The sequence below is a fragment of the Histoplasma capsulatum genome, assembly GCF_000150115.1.
Source record: "Histoplasma capsulatum G186AR genomic scaffold supercont2.5, whole genome shotgun sequence".
In the NCBI taxonomy this organism is placed as follows: domain Eukaryota; kingdom Fungi; phylum Ascomycota; class Eurotiomycetes; order Onygenales; family Ajellomycetaceae; genus Histoplasma; species Histoplasma capsulatum.
The window spans coordinates 618,214-643,684 of record NW_025544805.1 but is presented as its reverse complement, the minus strand read 5'-3'; the positions used below and the strand labels follow the sequence as shown (position 1 = coordinate 643,684).

The window sequence follows — 25,471 nt, the reverse complement described above, 5'->3', positions numbered from 1 at the left end:
TCATTAATTCCATACATCCAGTCTAGATTTGTGCGTCCCTTTTCTACCGTGATCGCTAAGTCAAGTACAGAGCTATCCTTTATATATATATATATATATGTATATATATGTATATTTCATCCAATATCCTCTCGAAATTCGGGAATGAAGGGTTATTTATGGGAAGTACGGGAGCAAAAAATAGGCAAGGCAATCCATGTGCGTCATCGGGGAACCCTCCATGGGCACGCTTTTCATGTTACCAGGCGTCACGCCATTCGAGAGTATGGGAACGACCCGGACTTATTCAAGGGCCTTTACTTGACTTTTACCCGCAACCATACCTCCCTTTTCGAAGAGGCGAGGGACTTTTGGAAGGCCAAATTGGGCACGGCCTCAAACTCAATGCATCCTCTCCATAGATTCCCCGCACAACAGATGTTTTGTATGAAGATGTTACTATACTATCTAGTACAAGCTTGCAAAAATATCATTAGCTCACGAACCTGCCCACACTATAGCTAGTTTGTACCACCCATGCTAATTTCGTATGGGGAGGTACTTGTTAGGTGTTCATATAAATAGAGAGGTACCACACGCCCCACTCGCCACCCGCCAGGTCCAATACTATTCAGGAGGAACGTGCAGTTCTATGGAACACCAATCAGCCGAATTATGTGTAAACAAACCTACCTAGTTAGATATTTTTGAGCATTGGGCCTAGACTCTTTCCCCAGGTTGTGAGGCACGTTTAACCGTTTGTTGACTCCGCCTTCAAGCCAAGAGCGATAGAGCGTATTATAATAAGGTTTAGCATGGCCCGACCCACTTGCCGCCGTGGTCCAGGCTGAGTTCCGTGCAACCCATCTAAAATACACCTACATCATTCGGGGTACTTTCCACAAAAGACAGTCCCCTTGAGCTATCTGATGGGCTTATCAGATGAATTTACTTTGCAAAAGAGTTTCACCCAACGAAACATCACTCCTAGTCCCATCCATCACCTGCGTCGTAATACCTTTTAAACGGTTTTCAAATCACTAAAATATCAAATTAAGAACTTTAAAAGAATTATATTTATACAAAAGCTGGTGTTCGTCAAGTATTTAACTTGGTATCATGATCAGGGCCAGCGTCGGTCAGAGACTCCCATCTGTGCTTCATATGAACTAGACAGAGATTCGGATGAACATGCAGCGTTTCACGAGTTTCTTGACCAAACTAAGCTGGAAAGGAATATATTACTCCGTACTGCATATGTACATACATATACATATAAGGTGAACGCAGTGGAGAAGCGTTTCGCAGCTTGTTTCAGAGAATGTGACAGGGTCGCCAAGCTCTATCTTGTCAAATATTTTTAGATGGCTACCGGAACGTTCAAAAAGTGATGAACTCATACCCCTTTATAATTCTCGTGTTGAAACTTAAGTGGGATTTGGCAACTTGATTCCGATAAATTTTTAACATCTTGATTCCTCACATATGACGAGTGGCCGAGCATCACCGCCATCCTCCTGTCAAATCGTGTTCAATATGAACCATGGTTAAAAACCACGCATATTGCGTCATTAGCAGGAAAGCAGAAACTGGAAGAAAAATCGCAAAAAGGCCAACAGAAAACAAGCAATAGCAAACATAGATTTAGAGAAAATAAAGCGTTTAAAAAAACACACTAAATGATTCCAAGCCATTTCTTTCTGGGTTGAGGCGTAGCCATGCCACCAGATGGCGCAGAAACTGACTGGACACCCGCTGGTGGCAGCTGCGGTAATGGCGGTAATCCGACCTCATCATCGTATTCTTCATCATAATCATCATTATCATCGTAACCATCATCATAATCATTATCGTGATTCTTTAGAGGATGTCGTGCCACGTGGTTGGGGCCCTCCTGTTCGTACTTCTGGCCAGAATGGCTCTGACCATGCCCATGACTTTGTCCTTGGCCCATATCTTCAACTGGCTGGATGAGGGCTTCACTCCCAACTTGTTCCACATCACTTTGCTGCTCAGCCTTCTTCCTCCCCCGACTAATCTTCCACCAATGCTTCTTCACCCGCGGCTCACTCGGTTCAAAATCGCCCTCGAACCGCAGCGCAGGTACGAGCACTCGATACGGATGCGTGATTCCCGCCGGGTCTCGTGGGTTCGTCTCACAGTTCAACGTAATATCAAGGCCCCCTTCCACATTTATGAAGTTTTTCAAACGGAAGGCTCCGCCCTTTGCTTCCTCTTTTATTTCCTTGGCCGATAGGTCCGTACGACGACGGAGAAAATTATTTGGGTGTCGTGGTGGTTGTGTTGTGTCGTCGGTCTGTTGGTTTCCCGCCGTCATGGGTCTTTGGGGTTGCGGTGGGAAGTAACTATCTCTTGCGTGAGTAGCGGTAGAAGGGGAGCCGTCATAGCTCATACGGCGTTTCTCGAATCCGCGTAACGAGAGGGTGCGAGATGGTGGCGGTCCGTCTCGCTGAGATAGTTTCCGAAGCAGAGATGAAGATTTTCCATCGCCCCTAGACAGGGATAGGGACCTCATCAACTTTCCAGGGCGGTTCTCCAGTAGGCTGGGAGGTTCCGATTCCGTAGGTGTCTGTGGTGGAGTAGACCCTGAAAACAAGCTATATTAGACGAATTGAATTTCACTCACAGTAATTACATCAAGTTCCATTAGAAGACTCACCAGGAGTATATTCTCGAATAGAACACCAGTTCCTTCTGGGAAGGAGGCGTTTGTTGTTTCGCGACTTTCCATCAATATCAAACGCAAATATTTCTCGCATGTCCTCCACCGTTTTCGTATCCAGAAAGTGAATCTTGTTTCGTTTATTGAGAGCATCCACCATCATTTCCGATGCGGGTGCATTAACAATCGACGAAGATATCACATTAGGTATGTATCTGTAGTCCTGATCTTTGGGGATTTGTAGCTTGGGGTTGGAGTAGAACTGTCCGATCGCTGCGACTTGAGCGTCACCTCTGTGCCTGAGTGTTAGTCTTTGGACACGGACCAGGTTTTATGTTGGAAAAACTCAGGCGTACCCTAGGATAGTAATTCGCACAGATTTATCTGCAGCGAGTTTTTGGAGATCCTCGATCAGCCAGCTACGCTCGAGTTTATGTGCTTTGGAGGTCCATTGGCTATCAATCGTTTCTGTATCCACATCAAACCTCTCTCTGATGTTTCCAAATATTCCCGCCCGCCCAAGTGCTTTTACAGGATAACTCGCTCGACTCGAGAAAACATTCTCAAGCCACGCCTAGCAATGCTTGTCGTTAGCATTGATCTATCTAAGTGAAGTATGATAATTTTGTTAAGAAAGGAGTGCAACAATACCAGGCGTGGATACGCAATAGGAACGCTGAGAACCACGATCAAATGTTTTGTTTCTCCTTTCACTATTTGGTCATCGCAGCGATTGAGTATGAGGTCAGCGGAATCATCGATAAGCACGCCGTCTCTCTGAGATAAACCGATGTCAGTTAAGAAAAAAAAATAACTCAATACGTCCAGGAGGCAATATTACCGTTCGCTCAGTTTGACAGTCAATCCCCAAAAATGCCACTCGCCTGCCCATATTCATAAATACACTCCTGCTCCGCTGGCATATATAAGGACCAGGTGTAGCACCGAACAGCCAGCTCGGTTCATCTAAATCCGTCTCTTCGGGTACGCTCTGGTGTTGGAAAAGCAGATAATATTTGAACGCCAGCTCGCCCACCCCAGACATGACCGGCGATCTCATCAGTCTATCCGGATAAGAGCCATAACCAGGGATAATATCATGGTCATTCCACATATTCACCATGGGAATTTGGGAATTGGCCATGCTAAACAGCCCATGCGAGAACCATTTCAGATACTGTTGAAGGTAAAAGTTCTCCATCTCAGATTTTATGTCAAGGTTGAACGGATGATATCGCTCTTCATATGGGACGCGTAGGGCCATCCAGCATCGGAAGTGCTCTGTGTCAAATAGTGCAGCATCGTTGTATATCTGATCGCCTCCACCTATCATGACATGGAACGGAAGTATTTGGTGGGTGTTCAAAACATCTCGCCAAAGCGGGTCTGGGCCGCTGAATTTGTCACGATCGACCGATGGGCTGAACCCGTTGCCGCTGTGGAACATGATGTTCATGGATTGGCCCTTGGCAGGGACCCAGAATCCAATCGCAGAGCCTTGGTTGATCCGATACCCAATCCTCTGTTGCTTGTCGCCCAGCTCAATCTCAAGGTTGAATCGCCAGAAAGTCACGTCCCTCGCGGGATCGGCGTAGAGACGTGCACCCTTGATTTCTCTGAATTTCCCTATTGACTCCCCGTCTTTCTCCTTGATTCGCGCACTCGGGGGTTGGCAAACTTGATTGCTCTCGTTGTAGTCGATTGGGCTAGGCGATGCTTCAAAGAGCCCGTCGTCGTCCTCAATAAAAGAGAGGTCCTTACCCTCCTCAAGATGGTCTACGGGCTTCACATATAGTAACTTGCCATTTCGTCCAAGCTTGGTGAGACCAGCAATTGGATCCACATACTCTGGAGCAAGTTCGCCAGTCTCGCCGCTAATTTCCGTTGGTGGAGGTGGAAGCAGGCTCATCGGTTGAGAGAAAATTCGAAGCGATGGAGGTTTGCTGTAGTCCGATGCAGAATCCTTGGTGACTATCATAATACTACCTTTCCACACCTCTTGTTCGATAGATCCATTAATTCCTTCTGTTGGCTCCCATTTCATCCCAGTGTACCTGAGGAGTGGTCCGCACTCTAGGTACAAGGGTGGGTTGAATTGTGTGTTGCCTATAAAATGAACGCGGCATGATTAGTATTCACAGAAAGCAACATAGCATAGCACAGTATCCAAGGAAGTAACTATTTGGCTTACTTTTGATTTTCGACATCGATGGCAGCGCCTGTTGTACTTTCTTCCCCGACCCACCACCTTCCCACCAAGGCTTTTTGAGGTCGACATCTCGAAGGTCAAAATCTTCTAAACGCAATCTCCCAACGCCCGCATTCTTCCACTCTGATACCGGCGGTGGTGTTGCGGGGGGTACAGCAAAAGAGACTGTGTGTTGGTGTTTACCCCTGCCATTCCTAGCGGGCCGATTCTGATTTTCAGATACAGAGGCTTGCGGAGGTGTCGCATTGCTCAGTCCAAGCCCTATATTGGAAGTAGTTTTGATATTATTGTTGCCAGAGTCTAGCCTATCCGATTCTATCTTGAGATTTGATGAAGTGCTGCGACTGGTAGCCGGCCGAATAGCTGGGGCAGCTGAAATTGATGATGATGCTGCAGCTGACGGGAACGTTCTCCTTTTCTGGACAGGGTCCGCTTGCAATTGAGGATTGAGATTCCGTGGTAAAGGCTTCTGTAACTTGCGGCTATTGCTGCGTTGTACAGTTCCAGAGGTTGAGGGCTGAGGTAGGTCTGTTTCCTGGTGGAAGAGGTCTGCATCTTCATGGTCTTCAGGGATGCGATTGTATGGAACCTGGGATTTTTGTAACGTTGCCGCATCGTTCATTCTTTGATCTGCAACCTGTGTTGTTGTTGTATCACTAAGCTCCCAATCCTTCAGTCGCCCCGTATTTCTTGGAATATCATACTGTTCATCGAGGACCTGCTCTTGGATTGGAGGCTTTTGTCGGTTCTCGTACAGCGGGTTCTCTTCATAGTCAAAGCCACCCCGGCCGTCCCTTGAGAAACGATTGGCATCAGGCTTTGTCGAATCTATGACAGCGCTGTGATGCAATCTATCACGCTGCTTGGCACTCAAACTCCGGACTAAGCCCGTTTCCTCCAGATTTGAAGGATCCGTGGTGCTTTTCGGTCTGAGCGCTATGCTTGACTGTGAAGGTGGGGTCATGTCACGGCTGGTTTGGCGACTTCGACGACCGGCCTTTGCGTCCCTTAGCAGCATTTCAGCTTCCTCCAACCTGGCACGTTTCTCTTCTTTGCTAAAATCTTTCAGCGTGAATTCCAGTTTCTGTAATGGAGACTTCTCAGGAGCCCAATCGCGCCGCAGATGCCCGTCTCTTTTCTGATTCAGCGAATTGCTTCTTGCGCTATGAGGTGAGAGTGACGAATTGGATTTAGGCGGCGGGACGGGATCATCAGGAGGATTTGCCCGTTTACTATTATTCCTCGGCTTGCGGATAGTCACGTTTTGCAGGTCGACATGCGGAGACAACCTGCCTTCTGGGGGCCCTGCTTCTTCATTTAGCTGTCGTTGGGATTCCACCCAGGAAGCACTGTTTGTTGGAGAAAGGCGATCTAGCCCATCCAAAGCCCCCTCAATTTGTAATTCTTTAGCCCGCACAGCGAATGGTTTTGGCCCTTCTCCAAACCTGCGCGACGGTCCCGAATTGAAGGAGTTTCTGAATGAAGGAAGAGCGGGACGCTGAACCTCTGGGGCAGCAGGGAGGATGGGAGAATGATTGGCATAGCTGTCCGAGGTAGCCCGTTTGACAGGGTATCGATTGTTCGCAAACGGAGCATTGTTTTCCATACCGTTTATAGGTTTCTGGTTGACATAAGAAACTTGTCGTCGACTAGGCGCAGGCACTGACTGCCTACGAGATGACGAAATGGTCGCCATTTTTCAGGCAATAATTCCCAAACCACCGGCCAAAGTTTGCCTCAATTCCAGAGCAGCCTGAGCGCACCCAATCGGGGCTACTTTCTTTTTATACACTAAGCCAGGAAAAAAGCGTATTCAGTAATAACTCTCTCGCCGCGAACCGTATCTTATGAAAACAAACCGTAAACGCACATTTTTCGAGCTGGCTCCAAGCTTGTTTCGCGTCTGACAGGATCGACGGTGAAAGGTCCCAAGGCCATCCGCTCGGGGTACCTAGGCCAACAAAATCAAAGGCCAGGCATAAAAGAACACGCTCAAACGAGGATAATAAACAACGGACGATTCATCATACGTCAAAACCAGTCAAAATCGCAAAGAGGCCGTAAAGGGGGCTACGAGGGCGGCGGGAACAGGTAAGGAGAAAACCAGAGAGAGCACGAAGAGAATACCAGTTGGCTAAGCCCTATGGCGGTGTTTGTTGGCGGCTTCTGAATAGTTCTAGTTGATGGGTGTTGGTCGCAAACAATTGGCGAGGGGTTGTTGACAACGATGATTGATTCACTGCACTGGAAGCAACGCGATAAACCAAGAAGCACAAGAAAATGGCAGAACCACGTTTGGTAAAGAGATATGCAACCCAGACACAGGAGCAGGAATGAGAAAGAATGGCAGCCAGGTCCAGGGAAATAAAATGATCCACCCCCAGCCATCTTTGTTTCGTTCGCGCAAGAAAGATGTGGCTGGAGTGAGGACACCAATCGCCAGCAGGCATGGCAACACGAGAATTACAATGGCATTCAGCTTTTCTGCAACGAACAAAGATGGTTGGGGTAGGGTTGATGGGTGATGAGAAATGAATTGGATGAACCATTGAAGAGATGTTAAATTTCCTGGCATAAGAAATACTTGTGGATTTCGAGACGGAAGTTCTAGAATCGATCAACCAGGCAATATTTATTGTAAGGCGTAACTACGGAATACAGATGACCTCAACACTGGCCTCAGTCCCTGAATTCTAGACTGACTGGCAGCTGTTTGTGCCTTGAGTCCTCCGATGAACCCCTCGCAATGCTGCACCACGCATGGCTCAGATATAAAGGCGTGGCCAACGTGGTACTCAGCACGCGTTAACAGGTGCAGTTGCATGTCCCTCTGCTGTTGACATCCCCATGCATCGAGAAGATGGCAACGCCTCAGCCTCGTTCACATCGTATCATTCAAGCGTCGGCTGTGCTCACACCGGCTGGAGAGCTATGTTTGAGAATTGCCCAGTCCTGTCAATATGGTCTGGTACTTCTATGATGATTGAATCACAATTTAATTGTTGAGCTGGTGGAAAACCATGGAAAAGATGGTCAAGTCAATTTATCACGTGACGTGGGCCTCCTTCCGCCTCGGTCCATGGACTCGGGGCCGATTTGTTCTTTATTTTGGAATAAAGGACAAGTCAGAATCCTGTTTTCATACAAGTTATCTGTATCATCAGCGGCGAAGAATGCTGGAGAAATCATAGTCATGACTGGCATACACAGAGCTTTGAAGAAAATGTTGTGTATATTTGTTTAGTTGAGTTGTAAGTGGGATGGGTCGGCCCCAGACAATCTTTTCTTTACACTCTGGCATCTTCCCTTCAACTACTTCCACTTTTCCGGCAAACATATATTTCCTGTTCACTTCCTCCTCTGTTTGGTGACTCCTCTCTTTTCCTTGTTCACTGCCCTTCATTTTTTCACAGTTTTGCCGTTGCGTCTGTTTTTTGAGGGTGCTTCCCCAATTCGAAGAACTCGTCTACACCGGCCTCTTGTTGGGATGTAAGTCGGCTAACTTCCTTGGAAAAGACCATTGTAGGGTCCCCTTAACTAGCTCAGGAATGCTTGGGGCCACCGGCACCGGCATAGTTCTATTTCTGCTTTCATTTCCACACGTCCATCCCTCCATCCACGCTTCCGCGCACGCCCTCCCGACTTCCTGACGAGGATTGCTTGGAGCTAGACCTGCAGTGTAGTGGTTCATGGCAATCAGCACTTCACATCGCTTTTTTCACATTTTCCCTGAGGACAAGGTGGCCGGCCGGTTTTGCCCCGAATAGTGTTCCCTCAACATCGGCGACAACAGACAGTTGAGATACACAGCATGAGGCTCCTTTGTGCTGCCGGTGCCCTTACCTTATTATTCGTGAACAGCGCATGCGCATCCATATTACCCCGAAATCATGATACGTACGATTACTTCGCTCTCCATCTTGACCCTTCCGTTTCCCCCATCCAGATTGCGCAGCTGCTAGGAGCCACACATGAGGGGCAAATCGGTGAATTGGTGGACCACCATACATTTTCCGCCCCAAAAGGTGTTCTAGGTTCGAATTTAGACAAAACATTAGACATCTTGAAGCTCAGGAGGCGGAGAAAACGAGATGCAGTACCGCCGAACGGCAAAATATCGATGGTAACAGATGCTTTGGATGGGATACTCTGGTCACAGAAGTTGAACTTAAGACCTCCGATGGTGAAACGGACGCCTCCACCCCCAACACTACCGCAACCGGCGACAGCAAAAATTAAGGCTCGTCAGTCGAGGCCACAAGACCGGGAAGTTAAGGATGGTTTTAACGCTACGGAAAAGTTGAGTCATATCGCATCTCAATTGGGGATCGCGGACCCGATGTTCCTTGATCAGTGGCACCTGTATAATACTGTTCAATTGGGGAACGATCTCAATGTTACAGGCCTCTGGCTGGAAGGTATAACGGGCAAGGAATCGATTTCGGCCATTGTGGATGATGGAATAGATATGCACAGCAAAGATCTGAAGGACAACTACTTTGCGGATGGGTCATACGACTACAACGACAAGTCGCCCATACCTAAGCCCCGACTATTCGATGATAAACATGGCACGCGATGCGCTGGAGAGATTGCAGCAGTGCGGAATGATATCTGTGGCGTTGGAGTGGCTTACGATAGTAGGGTTTCGGGGATCCGTATCCTATCTAAACCCGTGTCGGATGAGGACGAGGCCGCTGCAATCAACTACAAATACCAAGACAACCAGATATACTCATGTTCCTGGGGCCCCGTTGACGATGGTATGACCATGGAAGGCCCTGGCACACTCATCCAGCGGGCATTTGTCAACGGAATCCAAAAAGGGCGGGCGGGAAGGGGCTCGATATATGTGTTTGCCGCCGGTAACGGTGCTTTGCATGAAGACAACTGCAACTTTGATGGCTACACGAACAGCATATACAGCGTCACAGTGGGAGCTGTCGATCGCGATGACAATCACCCATATTATTCTGAGTCGTGCTCCGCGATGCTCGTGGTAACGTATAGCAGTGGCGTTAACGGAGCTATACACACCACCGATGTCGGAGTGGATTCATGTTCAACGAGGCATGGGGGAACCTCCGCCGCTGGGCCGCTGGTTGCGGGCGTTGTGGCGCTTGCGCTAAGCGTCCGTCCTGAGCTCACATGGCGTGATATCCAATACATTTTCCTAGAGACTGCGATCCCAATCCATTTAAATGATACTGACTGGCAGGATACCAGTATCGGCAAAAAATTTAGCCATGAATTCGGCTATGGGAAGGTAGATGCGTACTCTGCTGTCCATCTAGCTAAAGACTGGAAACTGGTCAAACCACAAGCTTGGCTGCATTCTCCCTGGCTACGGGTTCATAGTGAAATCCCCCAGGGAGAGGTGGGACTTGCCAGTTCCTTCGAAGTCACCAAAAAGATGTTGAAACAGAACAATATTCAGCGCCTAGAACATGTCACTGTCACGATGAATGTCAACCACACCCGCCGCGGTGATTTGAGTGTTGAACTCCGCAGCCCGGCTGGTGTCGTTAGCCATCTAAGTACGACTAGGAAGCGTGATAATAACCCCGTTGGATACACCGACTGGACATTTATGTCAGTCGCCCATTGGTAAGTGCAAATCCGATAAAAAGAACAAAGCTCATTCTCCCTCAATCATATATCAGAGTTCAAATCCCAGTCTGATCTTAAGGCAAGGCACAAAGCTGACACCATCTTTCTACCACTTCAGGGGCGAATCCGGCGTCGGTAAATGGACTGTGATCGTCAAAGACACAGTCGTTAATGCTCACGAAGGCACTTTCATCGACTGGCAACTGGATTTGTGGGGGGAAGCAATCGACTCAAACATCCAGAAACTCCACCCCTTGCCAACCGAACACGACCACGACCACGACCAGGACGACGAACCCGCTGTCGTAACCACTGCCGTCATAACGCCCACGAGCGGAACCAGCCGCCCCACTCCTTCCTCCGTGCCAACCGACCACGTCGACCGCCCGGTCAACTCAAAACCAACCGGCTCCCCATCCGATACCGACAACGACAGCTTCCTCCCGTCCTTCTTCCCTACCTTCGGTGTCTCCAAACGCAGCCAGGTCTGGATCTATGGGTCGCTCGCACTTATCCTAATTTTCTGCTGCGCGTTGGGTGTTTACTTCCTCGTCCAGCGTCGGAAGCGCATCCGAAATAACCCGCGCGATGACTACGAGTTTGAGATGATTGATGGTAGTGATGAGGCGGATCTGCTCAGTGGCGGTGATGATGTAGAGCATATGGGTGCCGGCACTCGTGGCTTGGGACGGAAGCAGCGGAAGAAGAAAGGTGGGGAGCTGTATGATGCTTTTGCTGGGGAAAGCGATGAGGAGCTTTTGAGCAATGATGAGGCTGAGGAGTTTAGATTATCTGATTCGGAGGGCGAGGCGCCGTATCAGGATGAAGACGAAGATGAGAAGAGGATTAGTGTTGGTGATCTAAGCGAGAAAACCTAGCTGGTTTGTCCTTTTTTGATGTTCACATTGGTTGCGAATATTCCTTTCTTTTGGTTTTAACATCCCCCTTTTCCATCTATATATGTATCCCCTACCTAGGTCTCCTTAAATGCCCATGCTACCCTTTGCTTTGTGTTGTTTTCATTCTCATCTTTCCTCTCACGCCTGTCCCAACTCAAACCAACATTAGGAGACCAAAGCAATACGCCTTCGACTGTTCTATAGAGATATTATTTTGTTAGATCATGTTTTTTTTGTTATCTGCTACCCATGTATTTTGTCATCCTATCTGACTATTGTGGGGGGCGTCGCTGCTGCTTTCTCTCTCTCTCTTTTCGGTCTGGCGTTTCCTCTGCTTGTCATAAGGATCATTCATACGTTGAGGCATTTGTATTTTGTCACTTTTTTGTTCAATTTGTTTTTCCTAGATGCATCGGAAATTCATATATATATGTATACAGCTTTGATTGAGGGTTAAGGATGCTATTTGAATTGAATAAATTCATGCGGTCATCTTGTTCTTTTCCTGTTCCTCTTTGCTCCTTTATTCATGGCCCTCAAAAGCGGAGTGATTCAGATCAATAGTTATGTCTGGACATGTCATCTGCGCAAGGGGGAGCTACTTATATAACACACACATCTTCAATAAGGGTTCATTAACACCATCGAGAATGTCGTATTGACAGCTGCATAGGTCCGAACCTACCGTTCAATTAAATATTGGTGTTGTCACCGCTGCGCCGCTTTCTAGCATTCGGATAGTTCCACCATCGCCATCGCCATTTCTATTTTTTTAAGCGCCTAGATCTTTTGCGGTATGAAAAAGGAGTTATACGGAGTTCAAATCAGATCCATGTTGAGCAGATTATATACGCCAGGCAACAGTACCTCCAGATCTACCTCGGTAATGTCATCCTGTCCATGACCATGGATATCACTGTTTTGTTATTCTACCTCCTATCCTCTTTACCCTCCGATATCAAATCACCGTCTGTATAATCCATACTATATATATTCGCACATCGTGATACACACTCAGCACATGCAACCGGTATCAAACACAAATTTCCACACATACACAAGCACCACAGGCACAAACATCTCCCACGATGCCTCTACCCCCCACCCTCCTTAAAGGCAGTTGCCTCTGCTCCAAAACCTCCTTTACCTCCACAAAATTACCCCTCTGCCTCACCCATTGCCACTGCATCCCCTGCCGCAAACTCTCAGGAGGGCCTTTCACAACCTGGGCAGATTTTCCCAGCAATGCCATAAGCTGGACGCCCCCTGCAGCTGCTACTGCAGCTCCTATTGCAACATCTACGACTTCGTCTACTAGTGGCAACCCTGAAGCCCCTGCCTGCGGCAATGGAATGCCTACACTAAGACGCTCAAGCAAAATCGCCACGCGCGGGTTTTGTGAATCATGTGGTTCGACGGTTTCTATGCAGTATGATATGGACCCGGATGTTTTGGGGGTGGCAGTGGGTTTAATCGATGAAGATTGTCACGGAGATGTTGGGGCGGTGTTGGAGATATTACCGCAGAAACATATATTTCTGAAAGACAAAGCGCGGTGGTTTAAAGTCGAGAAGGGCAGCGTGGGCGAGGCGAGTGAGTGGGAAGGGTTTTCGGGGGATTGGGAGAGGAAGGTTGGGATGAAGGGGCACGGAACGGTTTGAATCTGCGCATGGATTTTGGGGGCGGAACTTTGAATGGCCAATTCCACGCATTCGGTCATCGCTTATTTTTGGTTGGATGACGAGTTTCTGGCTCTTGCAGTCGCATACATATATGTATGTATGCGCATATATGTATGCGACGAGATGCATGGCATCGAGTAATCTACCTCAATGGTAAGGGCCACGGTTGCAGAGAATGGACACTGTGAGATTAGCAGTATTTAATCTGCGCATAAAACAGTTCGCAAATCCCAAGGCGGAAAATTTGTTAAATATTTTGGAATATCTCGTCAAATTTGAAAACTTCCCGCTCGATACATTATCATTCAGTCGTACGTACTCTATGCTGATGGCACTCCACCATTTGACACAACCGCATATAAGATCGAAATAGTTCATACTATTCACCTTATTAAACCCTAGGTCCTCTGCTCACTCGAACATAATGGCCATATCCCCAGCCCCAATTCCCGTAATGCTCCGCTTCTTCCACTTGTCCACCCCAATTCTCATCGACCCTTGCATTACCCACGACGCCCTCCTCCGTCTAATCCAGAACGAGATCCAATCGCGAAGCCCACACCTAACAGAAGGCTTTACATTTGGGGGCCTGGAGATCCTCTGGGACCAGACGACGGGGCCAGGGAATACGTTCCCACGGTCGTCGCCGCTCGATCAGTATAACTTGCAAGCTACGTTATCTTTGTTGAGGGTGAGGCAGGGAAGAGATGCTGTATGCTTGAAGATTGCGCATGTCAAGGGGGCGGTTATGAGGCTTGTATGAAGATATGCATACATAGGGGCTCCTTGTATTAGTTTTCGGGTGCTTGATTTAAAAATGCCAAGGGCGGAAAGTTAACGGGACCAACGGCGAGAGCTGAAACACATTGACCGCGGGGGCGGGGCGGGGTGGGGCGGGGTGGGTGGCTCGAAAAAAGATAAATTTCCATTATCAATGACTCTTACGCGAAAATTACAAATTATGACACTGATAAATTTCGGGTTTCTCTCTTTGACACCAGTGTGGCACCAAGTTGCTTCGAGCCAAAATCAAACAGATTTATTCTAGTTAGATGCTCTATCCCTTGTCTCGCACAGTTGCTACTTGATATCGGCGAGTGGTCGAGAAACGAGGACGGGGTTGGGAGGACATGTTCACAAGGCAACCTGTTGCGAGAAGCAAGTAACCCGTGAGGAGTGCATGCAGAAATCCAATATTCAGAAGAGGGTCCTAGAGGGATCTGCTCGCGGGCAAATGTAAGCATCATTAAGAGCAAAGAAAAAGGGCGGTGATACCTGCGATGTACATGTACATGTACTGTAGAACCGTGATTGCTGAGCCCTTATCGAGTTGTGCAAAGACCATGAGAAAAGGCGGCTATGACGAAGCCAAGACCACGTGAATTGCTGACTGTCCAAGGATCCAAACATCCATCCATCCAGCTTGGAATGGAGTTGCCTGCACTCCGTATCTACTTCTGTCCCGTCAACGAACAATAGCGAATTCACTAGACTGGTATTTGGAGTAGCCCCTTTATGCCAAAGCTCCTCGGACGATTACATTTGCTTTATGACCCCAGTCAGAAGGAATCGCCAGCCCAAACTTCCCAGCTCCCCCGCCGACGCTAAGCTCGTACCTCAACGCTTCCACCCCAGGTCCCCTCACTAGGAAGAGGTTGGACCACTATGGACCATAGCGACTTTGATAGTGTCTCTTGGAAGAATGGCCCCGACAGCGATTTATCAAGGCCAACAACTTCCGGAACTGATGTGGAGGAACCAGAGAGGTCAGGCTATGATGTAAATGGAAAGCGGAGGATGAGCTCCGCCGGAGAGGAGGGCCCGCAGCTTTCCCCACACCCTGGTGGCGAGCTTGCGGGAATTGGAGATGGAATACTTGAATGCAGAGTAGATTCACCGTTGAAGGAAAACAGTGGCACGAAAGATGTCTATATATCTTATCTCATCACCACCCATGTTTGTGGCCCCTCCGCTTTGTTAATTACCTACCGAATGGTATATACCCTGCATAGCTAACTTAATATATCGTTTGCGATAACCCTACTAGACCGACTTCAAATCGTTCCAAAGACCCGATTTCACTGTCCGTCGTCGCTACTCGGATTTCAATTTCTTGTATAACACACTATTCCGTGATTACCCAGCCTGTGCTGTCCCTCCGCTACCAGACAAGCATAAGATGGAATACGTGCGTGGGGATCGTTTTGGATCTGATTTCACCAACCGTCGCGCTTGGTCCCTTCACCGGTTCCTCAAGCGGCTATCTCTCCATCCTGTCCTCCGCCGTGCTCCCATTCTCGTTGTATTCCTCGAATCCGCAGATTGGAACGCGCATATGCGCCTTCGCCCATCACGTACCTCCACCAGCACCTCTGATGGCGGCAACGGGCCAACAGGTATTTTTGACAATTTTGCAGACACTTTTGTCAACGCTTTCACGAAGGTACACAAACCAGACAAACGGTTCATCGAGGTGCGGGAGAAAGCGGACAAATTAGATGAAGACTTGAATCATGTTGAGAAGATAGTGGCAAGGGTAGCTAGACGAGAGTCTGATCTAGAAACCGACTACAACGAACTAGCCACACAATTCCGCAAGCTGGTCTTGCTCGAGCCAGATGTCGAAGCACCGTTGCAAATCTTTGCTGCCTCAGTAGAAGAGACCGCTCGAGGTATAAAGGACCTCAAAGACCACACAGACCAAAACTACCTGGGAAGCCTACGGGACATGGAAGCGTATATCCTCTCCCTTAAATCCCTGTTAAAAACCCGCGAACAAAAACAGCTAGACTTTGAAGCGCTTGTCGACTACCGGAACAAAGCCGTTTTCGACCGTGATTCTTTAGCCAACAACCCGGCCTCGTACTACTCTCCCAACCCACTTACCAGCAACCCAGCCTCCTTCATCCGCTCTAAAATGGAAGACATGCGCGGCGTCGACCACGAACAATCTCGTCGCGAGCGCATCCGCAAGCTCGAATTACGCATCGACGAACTAACTCGAGAAGTTGAAAGTTCCAAAACCACGTCTGAAATGTTCGATGAGGAGGTCGTCAGGGAAGTGGCGGATTTTGAACGCATTAAGGCCGTGGAGTTCCGTGATACATTAGGGGCGCTGGCAGAGAAACATGTGGAATTTTATCAGGGGGTGCTAGCGACGTGGGAACGGTTTATTGTTGAGATGGAAGCGGAGGGGGAGGAGAGTCAAGGCCACGATCAGCATGGGAAGGAAGTGAAGGGGCTTGTTGGGGTGGGCCATTCATGATCTAATTCTTAATATGATTTGACGAGATTCGGGTGTGATGAATAGGGATGGGATGGACTTCACTTATTTCATTACTCTGCATTCATTTTCCTATTTGTTCACATCCTATTATATTGTCTTATTGAAAATGGGATACTTGCATTGATTCTCGGTTTTTGGCTTGTACGTTTCTCTTTCCTTTTACCGACGAAGTTATAACGGTTGAACTTATACTCTCAAGATCGTTGTTTTATTTTCCACATCCTTTATATTCTCTTTTCTTAACTTCCCATGGTGTATTTGACTCATGGTCCTTTTGATTGGTCATGATATTTTCATTAAGTGATATTCTCCCCAAAAGATAATAGAGAATAATAAACATTGAAATTTATTCTCCATCGAGTAATATGAAATCGAAGCATGCGAGAACCCGAAAAATCCATCATTGTTAAACATAGCACCTATCCCAACACCCAGGCTAAATGAGGAGCACAAAAACTAAATCACAGGGAAATTAAACTAAAGTAAAACCCAGATAACAAGCTTGTCATACCTCATAACAAATGACAAAATGAAAAAGATGGTACATTGTTCCTTTCTCAAATCCAAAACAGCCAGTCATCTTTTGTCATCATTGTCGCCATCGTTCTCGGTCCGGAAGAGGCCCTCGGATTACTTTGCTTGATCGCTGTTGTGGATCTCGAGTGGCTCTCACGTTGACGCTCGACAGCTCGTATTCTCTCTATCTCAGCGGTTTCGAAGTCTATCGGGCTAGGGCAGTTTTGTTGTGGGCCGGAGACAGCCGGGTCTTGAGATCGAGAGTGTAGACGGCGTCTTCGTTCCTAGATTGACACGTAAACTCCATGAGTAAAGAGAGTGGATAAACTAGACAACGTGTGGTTTGAGCGGGGGTTTGTGAAATGGTGTGGTGGGCTGGGATGAATTTGATTCGCGATTGTCAGAGCAACATCGGTTGCCGAAGTCAGGGGGAATTTACCTCCAGATAGAGTTGATTTGCTGTTTTCTCAGCAACACCGTCGTTGCCAGCTGTGAGTTGGAGATACATTTCGTGTTCATATTGCATGGGGACCTGCTGCCATTTGTGGGCTTTCGGGCTCATCGACGGGCCTTCGTATTGGGCAAAGTTTGGGCTGAAGTAAAGGGATTCCGCATCATCTACCCAGGACGATGATGTAGAGAATAGCGATGATGTTGTTAAGGGAGATTTCGTTTTTAATTTGGTGGTCATGTTTGTTTTGCTGTCAATATTGACTCTCGCCCTCTCTCCCGTAGTTTTATCCGCCTTAGTGAGAGACTCTCTGTTGCGTATCTTGTTTGCAGAGTAAGAACAGCAGTTTGAATAAGGGAGTGTAGAAGTTTATGTTTTTTGAGTGAGTGTACAGATTCAATAGAATCCCAATGGAAATATGAACACATTCGAGGCAAAAAGCGGGATTTTTGAAGCAAGTATAAATATACATGCTTGGCAGTCCGCTAAACACGACTCCTACATGAGTTCAAGTTTTTATTTTCCACAGAACCGGAAAATGGCGGATAATGGCTAGCGGTATCCACCTACTTACACCATAAGCAATGCTAGCCAAGGGAATCCCTTCTTCGGGGCGATTTAGCAGGGAGTTACTACTCAACTGAATCACGAGCCGAGGGAAGTTTGAAGCGATAGTAGCCACAAACCTGTTGCAACTCGAAAAAAAAGAAGCCATTGGTTTTGGAGATATGCATATTCGCCACCGACTGAATGAAGGAGCAAAGGAGGCGACGAAGATCTCGCGCACGGATGTTTAACCACCTAAGTGGAGGCAAATCTGCAACGAGCAAGCAGCAAAGCGCAAGAGCGGTTTTTGGATCTTGGAGTACGAGCTGAGTTCCTTCAATTCCCAGGGGCAAATTCACAGCGCAGGATGAACAAAACGAACAGGATCAGTTGGCGAGAAAGGTTTCATATCCGTAGCGGACCTGCTCTATGAACCGACCAGGTTAATGGAGTTACTGGTGATTAGCTGCCTAGCAAATTAAGTGACAACGGCCGCCAGTCGGCCTCCCGCCTTGGCCTATGTAATGGAAGCGGATCTGATATGAAGCTCGTCTGGGTGTCTGGGTGGCTCTCATGCCCAAAAATTGACTATAAATAGCCGCCAAAAAAAGCAGCCCCCTTAATGATGACGTGAGCCACGTGAAACCATCAATGACCACAGAGAGATCCACTTGATAGAAAACTGATTCAGGTAAAAGGAATAAGGAGACACTTTGGGATAGTGAGAGCAATTGTGCTGTCACAAGGTAGCGCAGTTGTCGCATTGGTTATGAGCTCTGTGTAGAGTAGAGAGTAGAGTATGCTAGCCATAGATTCATTTTCAAATGCAATTTTCACAACCCACAGAGAGAACTGAGTCAAGGTTTGATCGGATCCGCAAAGAGAGCCAGTCATATTATGCAAGGCCGTTATTGTACGGAGTAGAGAGCACGGGTTGATCATTTTTGTTGTGGGACGTCTTGATGGTTGTATGAGCATGTAGGCATATATGTGCGGTGCGCTAGTCCGTAATAGGTAGCCTCCGGCCAACATTTGGGGGATGTTGACACCACGTGAGATAGTCACCTGATGGTGATCTCGATTTCAGTTTGCCTTGTTTGCACAGCTAGCATCTTCGAATATCTACATACACTGAACTGCAAAGTTGGTGGTTGAGGACGCCACGATTCCAACAATGCGATCACTGTCTCGTTCCGCGCTGCGATTATACATTTGCCCGTCATGCAGGCGTGACCTGCAGTTGGGGAGGCGAGGGTTCTCTTCATCTTCTAAACTTCTTCAACGTCCAGATATCTATGACATTGTTTGTGTCGGCGGAGGACCAGCAGGTTTGGGCCTTGTGGCAGCTTTGCGTATGGATATGGCCCTATATATCTCTTGTTCACAGGAATCTTACGCTAATTGTCACTTTCCTTTCCAGGATCCTCTCCAATAACCTCGAAGCTTAGAATTGCTCTAATCGAAAGCCAGGATCTGTTGAAATCCAGATCTTGGAATTTAGAACCCACGCAGTTCTCCAACCGCGTAAGCAGCCTCACTTCCTCCTCTGTGTCATTCCTCAAGGACATTGGAGCATGGGAACATGTGGATGTTGCGCGAGTGCAGCCATACCAGGAGATGAGAGTTTGGGACGGAGAAACGGGTGCTAGTATATCATTTGACTGGTCCCTCGAACCTCAGTCAACACAAATGCAAACTATCGCGACAATGACGGAGAATTTGAATTTGACCCGCGGCCTAATCGCATGTATAGAGTCATCTGGGGGTGAGGTGTCCATTTTCTCTAATACATCAGTGTCTGAAATTACCAATGGGGAAGATTACACCGATGGCCCGGACCTTTCCTCCTGGCCTGTTCTGACCCTCAAACATACCTCCCCAAATTCAAACTTTCCCCAGCCACCTGCCATTGCTGCTCGCCTCCTTGTAGGTGCAGATGGGATAAATAGCCCAGTCCGATCATATGCAGGTATATCGACTGATGGCTGGGACTACGACCGCCATGGCGTTGTGGCTACTTTGAACATTTCCCCGCCCAGCCAAACACCTGGCCCACCTCTCCGGACCGCGTATCAACGCTTCCTTCCTGGACTGGGAGGCCCAATCGCCTTACTCCCACTCCCCGGCAACCACGCTACCCTAGTTTGGTCTACTACCGTGAGAAATGCAGCGTATCTTAAATCCCTTCCCGCAGAGGCATTAATAGCTATGGTGAACGCTGCTTTCCGCTTGTCCATGATAGACCTAAAATACATGTTCACCCTCCCTCCTTCTCCCACGGCGGCGTTACCAACAGACTCTGTGCGTTCGGACCCCCTTTCGACAACCTTATCAACCGAACACAGCGATGAACTCTCCTGGCGACTCGAAAACACCGCTATCCCACCTTACGCCCCACCAACTGTCACATCTGTCCAACCTGGAACTGTAGCCTCCTTCCCCCTTCGCCATCGTCACGCATCAACCTATATCTCTCCCCGCATCGCCTTAGTCGGGGATGCGGCGCACGTCATCCATCCGCTAGGGGGCCAGGGCTTAAATCTTGGGCTGGGCGATGTAGCCTCGCTCTTCCGCACAATTGAATACTCAATTCGCCACGGCATGGACATTGGCGACCTGCTCAGCTTGGAGCGGTACGCTGCTGAGAGATACCTCGTCAATGCTAAAATTGGTGGAGCGTGTGATTTGCTGCATAAAGCTTATAACGTACCAGGTAACGGGCCGGTAGCATGGGGGAGGAGTTTCGGGTTAAACATGGTTGACCGTCTGCCCATGTTGAAAGGTTTTATGATGAAGATTGCAGCTGGCACTTAGATGCCCATGCAGATGAATTCTTCCACTGTCGCTAGGCAGTGGACTCTGGTGCTTTCTATTGTATTTATATTTCATCCCATAAAATAAACAATTGCGAGAGGTTATTCTTAGTCATTTAGAAATATTGATCTCCTTATATGTGCGTTATATGTCACAAACATTGCAATTATTTTCGAAAGTCCACTGCTGCGATTGCGCTCAGAAGCGAAAAAGAGGGTGGGTGGGTTTCTGTTGAGGAACATCTTTATAAACTGAGGGATCCGAGATGATAACCCTAACATGGAGAACAAAAGACGCACATGGATGTATGTCCCAAACAATAAGAGACCTGAATCCAATTTAAAGCGTAGGGGATGGAAGAGCGAAAAAAGCGCCACTTGCCTTCCTCCCCAACTCCTATCTCAAGACAAAAATACAATCCTTCTATTGCTCTTTCAAATCTAATCCCTCTACTTTTGCAATCACCGCATCGTCAATGACAACATCCTTTCCAGCGTCGACCTCGGAAGCGATCACGGCAGCGGCAGCATCGGCCTTCTTCCGTTCCAATCGGCTCTTTACTTCCTCTGCTAACGTTGACACATTGACCAAAACGCCATCCTTCTCCGGATGTCCCTTATCTAAACCCATCTCCTTGACACGCACCTTGCCAGCAGCCAGCTCGTCCTCCCCAAGGATGACAGCGAAGGGAACGGCGTTGGCTTCCGCGGCCTCGAATTGTTGGATGGGTTTGGGCTTGCGTTTGTAAGAGAATTCGACCTGGGTTCACGCGGCTATGCGTCAGAAGAAGTGTAACACATATACACACGCAAACTTAAGTAGGCAGTCTTACCTTAATACCAGCATCCCAAAGTCTCCTCGCAACGTCCATTCTCTCATTTAGCAGCCCGGTGAAGCCCTTCCCGCCGAATGCCATGACATAAACATCTACATCGCATATTTTATTGGCGACGCTATTCTCTCGCTCCATTCGTGCCTTAGTGATTGAAAAAATTCTGTCGACACCAAACGAAATACCGACGCAAGGTATCTGTGCTCTGCTTGAAAACATGCCAACCAGTCCGTCGTATCGACCACCGGCAGCGACGCTCCCAACTCCTATCGATGGATCATTCGATCGGTCATCATCATCATCATGCATGGCTTTTCCTTTACTCTTCTTCCGTATATTTTGAGCTTCCTCGCCCGTTGGGGGAGCGGCAGCAGGTGCTGACCCTTCCGTTACCACCTCGTAAATAACACCGGTATAGTAATCCAGGCCACGGGCTAGACTCATATCGAAGGATATTTTATCTAGAATACCGAAGGCTTCAAGGTAGTCAAGGAGCAGTGCCATTTCCTCCAAACCAGTCTTGGCATATGAATTTGCGAGTAGAGCTTCGTCCTTTTGTAGGGACTCTACCAACTCTCGTCCGCCTTTTCTAATCACATATGTCTCTATCTTGTCCGCAACATTACCATCAAGTCCCTTCTCATCGACCATCTCCCTCCGCACGTCCACCCACGGCATCTTGTCAAGTTTATCAACAGCGCTGGAGATAGTTCGTATCTTCTCCTTAGGTACGCCACACACTTCAAAGAGCCCGTCCAGAACCTTGCGATGGTTAACCTTGATAGTGTAACGTCCCTTCCACCCCAACCCCTCAAATACCTCCGTCGCAATCCTTAAGATCTCTGCATCGGGAACCATCGGGTCAAAATTGGCACCCGCAAAGTCGATATCACACTGATAAAACTCGCGCATGCGTCCCTTGGACATAGCCGGTTGGTCCCGCCGGTATACCTTGGCAATGTGGTAGCGTTTTACGTTGCGGATGTTGGGGTTCATGGCGAGCCATCTGGCGAAAGGGACAGTCAGGTCGTAGCGGAGTGAGCACAGCTCTCCACCCTGATCTTGCAGATCGTATATGAGTTTTGAGTCTTCGCCATATTTGCCCGCGAGGATATCGCGTAGTTCAAAGACGGGGGTATCAAGGGAGGTTGCGCCGTGGCGCTTGAAAACTTCGGTGATTGTGTTAAATATGCGATCACGGAGGAGGCCGTCGGCGCCAAACCAGTCCTTGGTGCCCTTGGGCGTTTTGAGGTTGAAGGATACTTTTTCCTTCCCCATTGTGTTTGAGAAATTGTTATTATTACTGTGGTAGAGGCGTTGGTGGGGAGTGTGGAGGAATGGGTAGATGGCGGGGTTCCAAGCCAATTCAATTCGGATTGGGCAACGAGGGCAACAGGCCAGGCTCTGAAAAAGACGGCTTTGTTGAGAGCTTGAGAATGTGGGCCGACCAGTGTGCAGAAGGCCCGAAGCTCGGGGAACCCTCATTCAAAATAATCTGAAGTGAAACAGAATTCTGAAGGATGTATAAAGAAAATAAAGTCTATTTCGTCTCCATCGCCCTCAATACTCTTTATCCATTATTTTTTTTTTTTTTTTTTTTTGGCTTTCCGAGGGGACGGATTGGAATATAGTTAATCCATGTTCAAACCTTGGATGACTCATCCTAGATGCCAGTTTCACAATGAAGGCTCAGGAAAACGTTCGGGATCAGTGAAAGGACAAGGAATAGTGACATGTGGGATATACATGAGATCCAGAAAGCCGGTAAAAAAGAAAGCTTCAGAAACTCCCACTCATCTCCCTAGCAGGGAATCGAACCCTGGGCTGCTGTGTGAAAGACAGCGATGTTAGCCACTACACCACTAGGGACAGATTGATGAATAATCTCTCGTTGCTGAAACTTAAAGTTTTTCCTTGTCCGCTGGCTGGCTGGCTGCTACAAATTCCACACGTTCTGGAGTATGTACGGTACAAATCAACGCCTTTTTAACTAGCCAGCAAAGGGAATGTCGTCGTCATCACTGAGCCAGCACTTGGCCACAGACCCGCTCATATTATGGAGACAATATATCATCTATACGCAAAAACGATTATGTGTCCCGGGGACGCGCAATTTGAGACCACGCTCTTGTGCAGCAGCACAGATACATACATTCCTGTTTTTCAAGCACTTGCAAACCCAGCATTTCCTTCATACGTTCCAAAAGGACGCCAAGGGAGGACGAATTTCCCAACAGATATCGGAAGACGTCTTATGAGACGTTTGGAAGGAGTTTAGTGGTCGTGGATTGAGTGGACATCAGTGTTCACGAACGATGCGCTCCTTTGCCAAAATTGGTGATGTCTACCTCCGTACAGTTTGCAATGACTGAAACCGAAGCCCCAAACCACGAAAAAGAAAAAAGAAAAAGAAAAGAAAAGAAAATCAAAAGAAAGGGCGAAAATCATCAGTGGAGTCGAGGCGTTGTGGACTGGGGTCCTCTAGTTGATTCGCCCCCGGAAGCGGGTGACAGGACGATGGCCGGGCTTATCATGTTCACCACCCGATGCAAATTCTCCGACTGCATTCCAGTTTCCAGTTGAAAGATACATACCCCACTTCAAAGGCAAAGTGTGCAGGCCCTTGCACGGAAACAACAAGAAGGTTCTTGGGCTGGAGTATACCGGGGGCTATGCAAATATGACTGTGCAGCTGTCTGCGCACCTGGGCTCTCTATTCTATTGTCGATGGAGGAGGGGTACTTGGTTGCCATCATTCGAGAGTTACATTCAGGTTCTCTGCGCGCCACCTGCCGCCCAACCAAACGGCGGTCCTATTGGTCTCCCATATGCCTCTTAGATCAAATGTGCCAGAAAATTGGACTCTTGCCCGATAATATATCACAAAAGTAACAAGGCTTCCAAGTAGAGAACGTGACCCTTTTCTTTCTCGGTTACTGCTTGATTAACGCATCATTCCATCCAGCAACGTTCGCATCAGCCGGAGTCTTTTATCTTTATGACAGTTTGAGTTTAGAAATAGGGCCCAGGAGAATGAATCCCACGTCAACAACGTTTTCTCTCCGGTGCTGGGCCAACACCTGCAATGGCTTTAAAATAAAACTTTACCTGGTAGAAACAAAACACCCTGGTCCCATCTCGGACCTGACAAACTGATTGTTAGAACAAAAAGAGAGCGAGCGGTATTAAGGGGAAAGGATAACAAGTGTTGATACTGAGGGGTTATCTAGTTCCCGGAATTGGATTGCCGTTTTCCGTCGAACTGGAGCAAAAGTGTCTGGCTTGTTTGGCTGCATACTGGCTAATGAAGCTATGCATCTGATATCTGATAAGAAAGAAAGGCAGGGCGAGGGACCCCGTGAGTGACAAGTAGATTGGGGACCTACACAGTTACATTCTGTCGCGGCATTATTCCAACATCGCAAGAGGTGGTTATTGGTGAGTGTAGCCTGGTAGTTTTTTCAGGTGTCATGAGATACAAAGGCAACAAAACGAAAAGTCCATAAGGACTCTAGTTGATGATTTGCCTGCATGTTGAGATAAGCATTTGGTGAAATATATTCACTGGCAATTGGGCAGTTCGGGAGGAGTCGCAAACTGTCCACTTGGAGCGTAACCTAAAGGTATCAGAATGCAACCTCCAACAACTTGCTGTTTCCGATCCTGGCGGCATTACCTGCATCTTGGCCAGTTAGTGGAGGTATTTGGGGTTTGGTTGAACTTGGCCAAAGTCAAAGCGGCGGCATGGGGTGAGTTAGTCGCAAAGGCTAGTCGAGAGAATGTTTAGGGCATGGCCTGTGAGTGAACGCATCTGCCAGTTCCTTCGAAGTCATTCGAAAAAGCGGGCGGATCCAATCCACGCCATGCGAAACCTGTCATAGCCCAAAAAAAAAAAAAAAAAAAAAAAAAAAAAAAAAAGAAGCAAATGGAGAACTTGGATCAGCCACAAAAGTCAAAGCTTTTC

At 47.9% G+C, this 25,471-nt stretch overlaps 8 protein-coding genes and 1 non-coding gene across 9 annotated transcripts; 5 read left to right on the top strand and 4 right to left on the bottom strand.

Moving 5' to 3' along the window:
• Positions 1 to 1,654: 1,654 nt before the first annotated feature.
• On the bottom strand, positions 1,655 to 6,567 carry HCBG_04169 (uncharacterized protein; the record flags this gene model as incomplete). Its single annotated transcript, XM_045431218.1, has 6 exons — positions 1,655 to 2,586; positions 2,660 to 2,973; positions 3,019 to 3,236; positions 3,314 to 3,439; positions 3,504 to 4,378; positions 4,854 to 6,567. The coding sequence occupies 6 exons, from the start codon at positions 6,565 to 6,567 to the stop codon at positions 1,655 to 1,657; spliced, it is 4,179 nt and encodes a 1,392-aa protein (XP_045287771.1).
• A 2,115-nt stretch (positions 6,568 to 8,682) lies between these two features.
• Positions 8,683 to 11,618, top strand: HCBG_04168 (kex protein; the record flags this gene model as incomplete). The annotated part of the gene is made up of 2 exons (XM_045431217.1): positions 8,683 to 10,478; positions 10,600 to 11,618. 2 exons carry the CDS (start codon positions 8,683 to 8,685, stop codon positions 11,357 to 11,359), a joined length of 2,556 nt encoding a protein of 851 aa, XP_045287770.1.
• An 850-nt stretch (positions 11,619 to 12,468) lies between these two features.
• HCBG_04167 (DUF636 domain-containing protein) lies at positions 12,469 to 13,041 on the top strand (the record flags this gene model as incomplete). Its single annotated transcript, XM_045431216.1, has 1 exon — positions 12,469 to 13,041. One exon carries the CDS (start codon positions 12,469 to 12,471, stop codon positions 13,039 to 13,041), a length of 573 nt encoding a protein of 190 aa, XP_045287769.1.
• A 445-nt stretch (positions 13,042 to 13,486) lies between these two features.
• On the top strand, positions 13,487 to 13,825 carry HCBG_04166 (uncharacterized protein; the record flags this gene model as incomplete). The annotated part of the gene is made up of 1 exon (XM_045431215.1): positions 13,487 to 13,825. The coding sequence occupies one exon, from the start codon at positions 13,487 to 13,489 to the stop codon at positions 13,823 to 13,825; it is 339 nt and encodes a 112-aa protein (XP_045287768.1).
• Positions 13,826 to 14,531: 706 nt separating this feature from the next.
• On the top strand, positions 14,532 to 16,684 carry HCBG_04165 (uncharacterized protein; the record flags this gene model as incomplete). The annotated part of the gene is made up of 2 exons (XM_045431214.1): positions 14,532 to 15,018; positions 15,110 to 16,684. The coding sequence occupies 2 exons, from the start codon at positions 14,728 to 14,730 to the stop codon at positions 16,325 to 16,327; spliced, it is 1,509 nt and encodes a 502-aa protein (XP_045287767.1).
• A 16-nt stretch (positions 16,685 to 16,700) lies between these two features.
• On the bottom strand, positions 16,701 to 17,555 carry HCBG_04164 (uncharacterized protein; the record flags this gene model as incomplete). Its single annotated transcript, XM_045431213.1, has 2 exons — positions 16,701 to 17,148; positions 17,304 to 17,555. 2 exons carry the CDS (start codon positions 17,553 to 17,555, stop codon positions 16,906 to 16,908), a joined length of 495 nt encoding a protein of 164 aa, XP_045287766.1.
• Positions 17,556 to 19,027: 1,472 nt separating this feature from the next.
• Positions 19,028 to 21,083, top strand: HCBG_04163 (monooxygenase; the record flags this gene model as incomplete). Its single annotated transcript, XM_045431212.1, has 2 exons — positions 19,028 to 19,213; positions 19,282 to 21,083. 2 exons carry the CDS (start codon positions 19,036 to 19,038, stop codon positions 20,673 to 20,675), a joined length of 1,572 nt encoding a protein of 523 aa, XP_045287765.1.
• Positions 21,084 to 21,098: 15 nt separating this feature from the next.
• On the bottom strand, positions 21,099 to 22,929 carry HCBG_04162 (histidyl-tRNA synthetase; the record flags this gene model as incomplete). Its single annotated transcript, XM_045431211.1, has 2 exons — positions 21,099 to 21,434; positions 21,508 to 22,929. 2 exons carry the CDS (start codon positions 22,783 to 22,785, stop codon positions 21,099 to 21,101), a joined length of 1,614 nt encoding a protein of 537 aa, XP_045287764.1.
• Positions 22,930 to 23,304: 375 nt separating this feature from the next.
• Positions 23,305 to 23,376, bottom strand: HCBG_11028. The gene has a single exon. It is a non-coding gene; the product is annotated as a tRNA-Glu (tRNA).
• Positions 23,377 to 25,471: the final 2,095 nt, after the last annotated feature.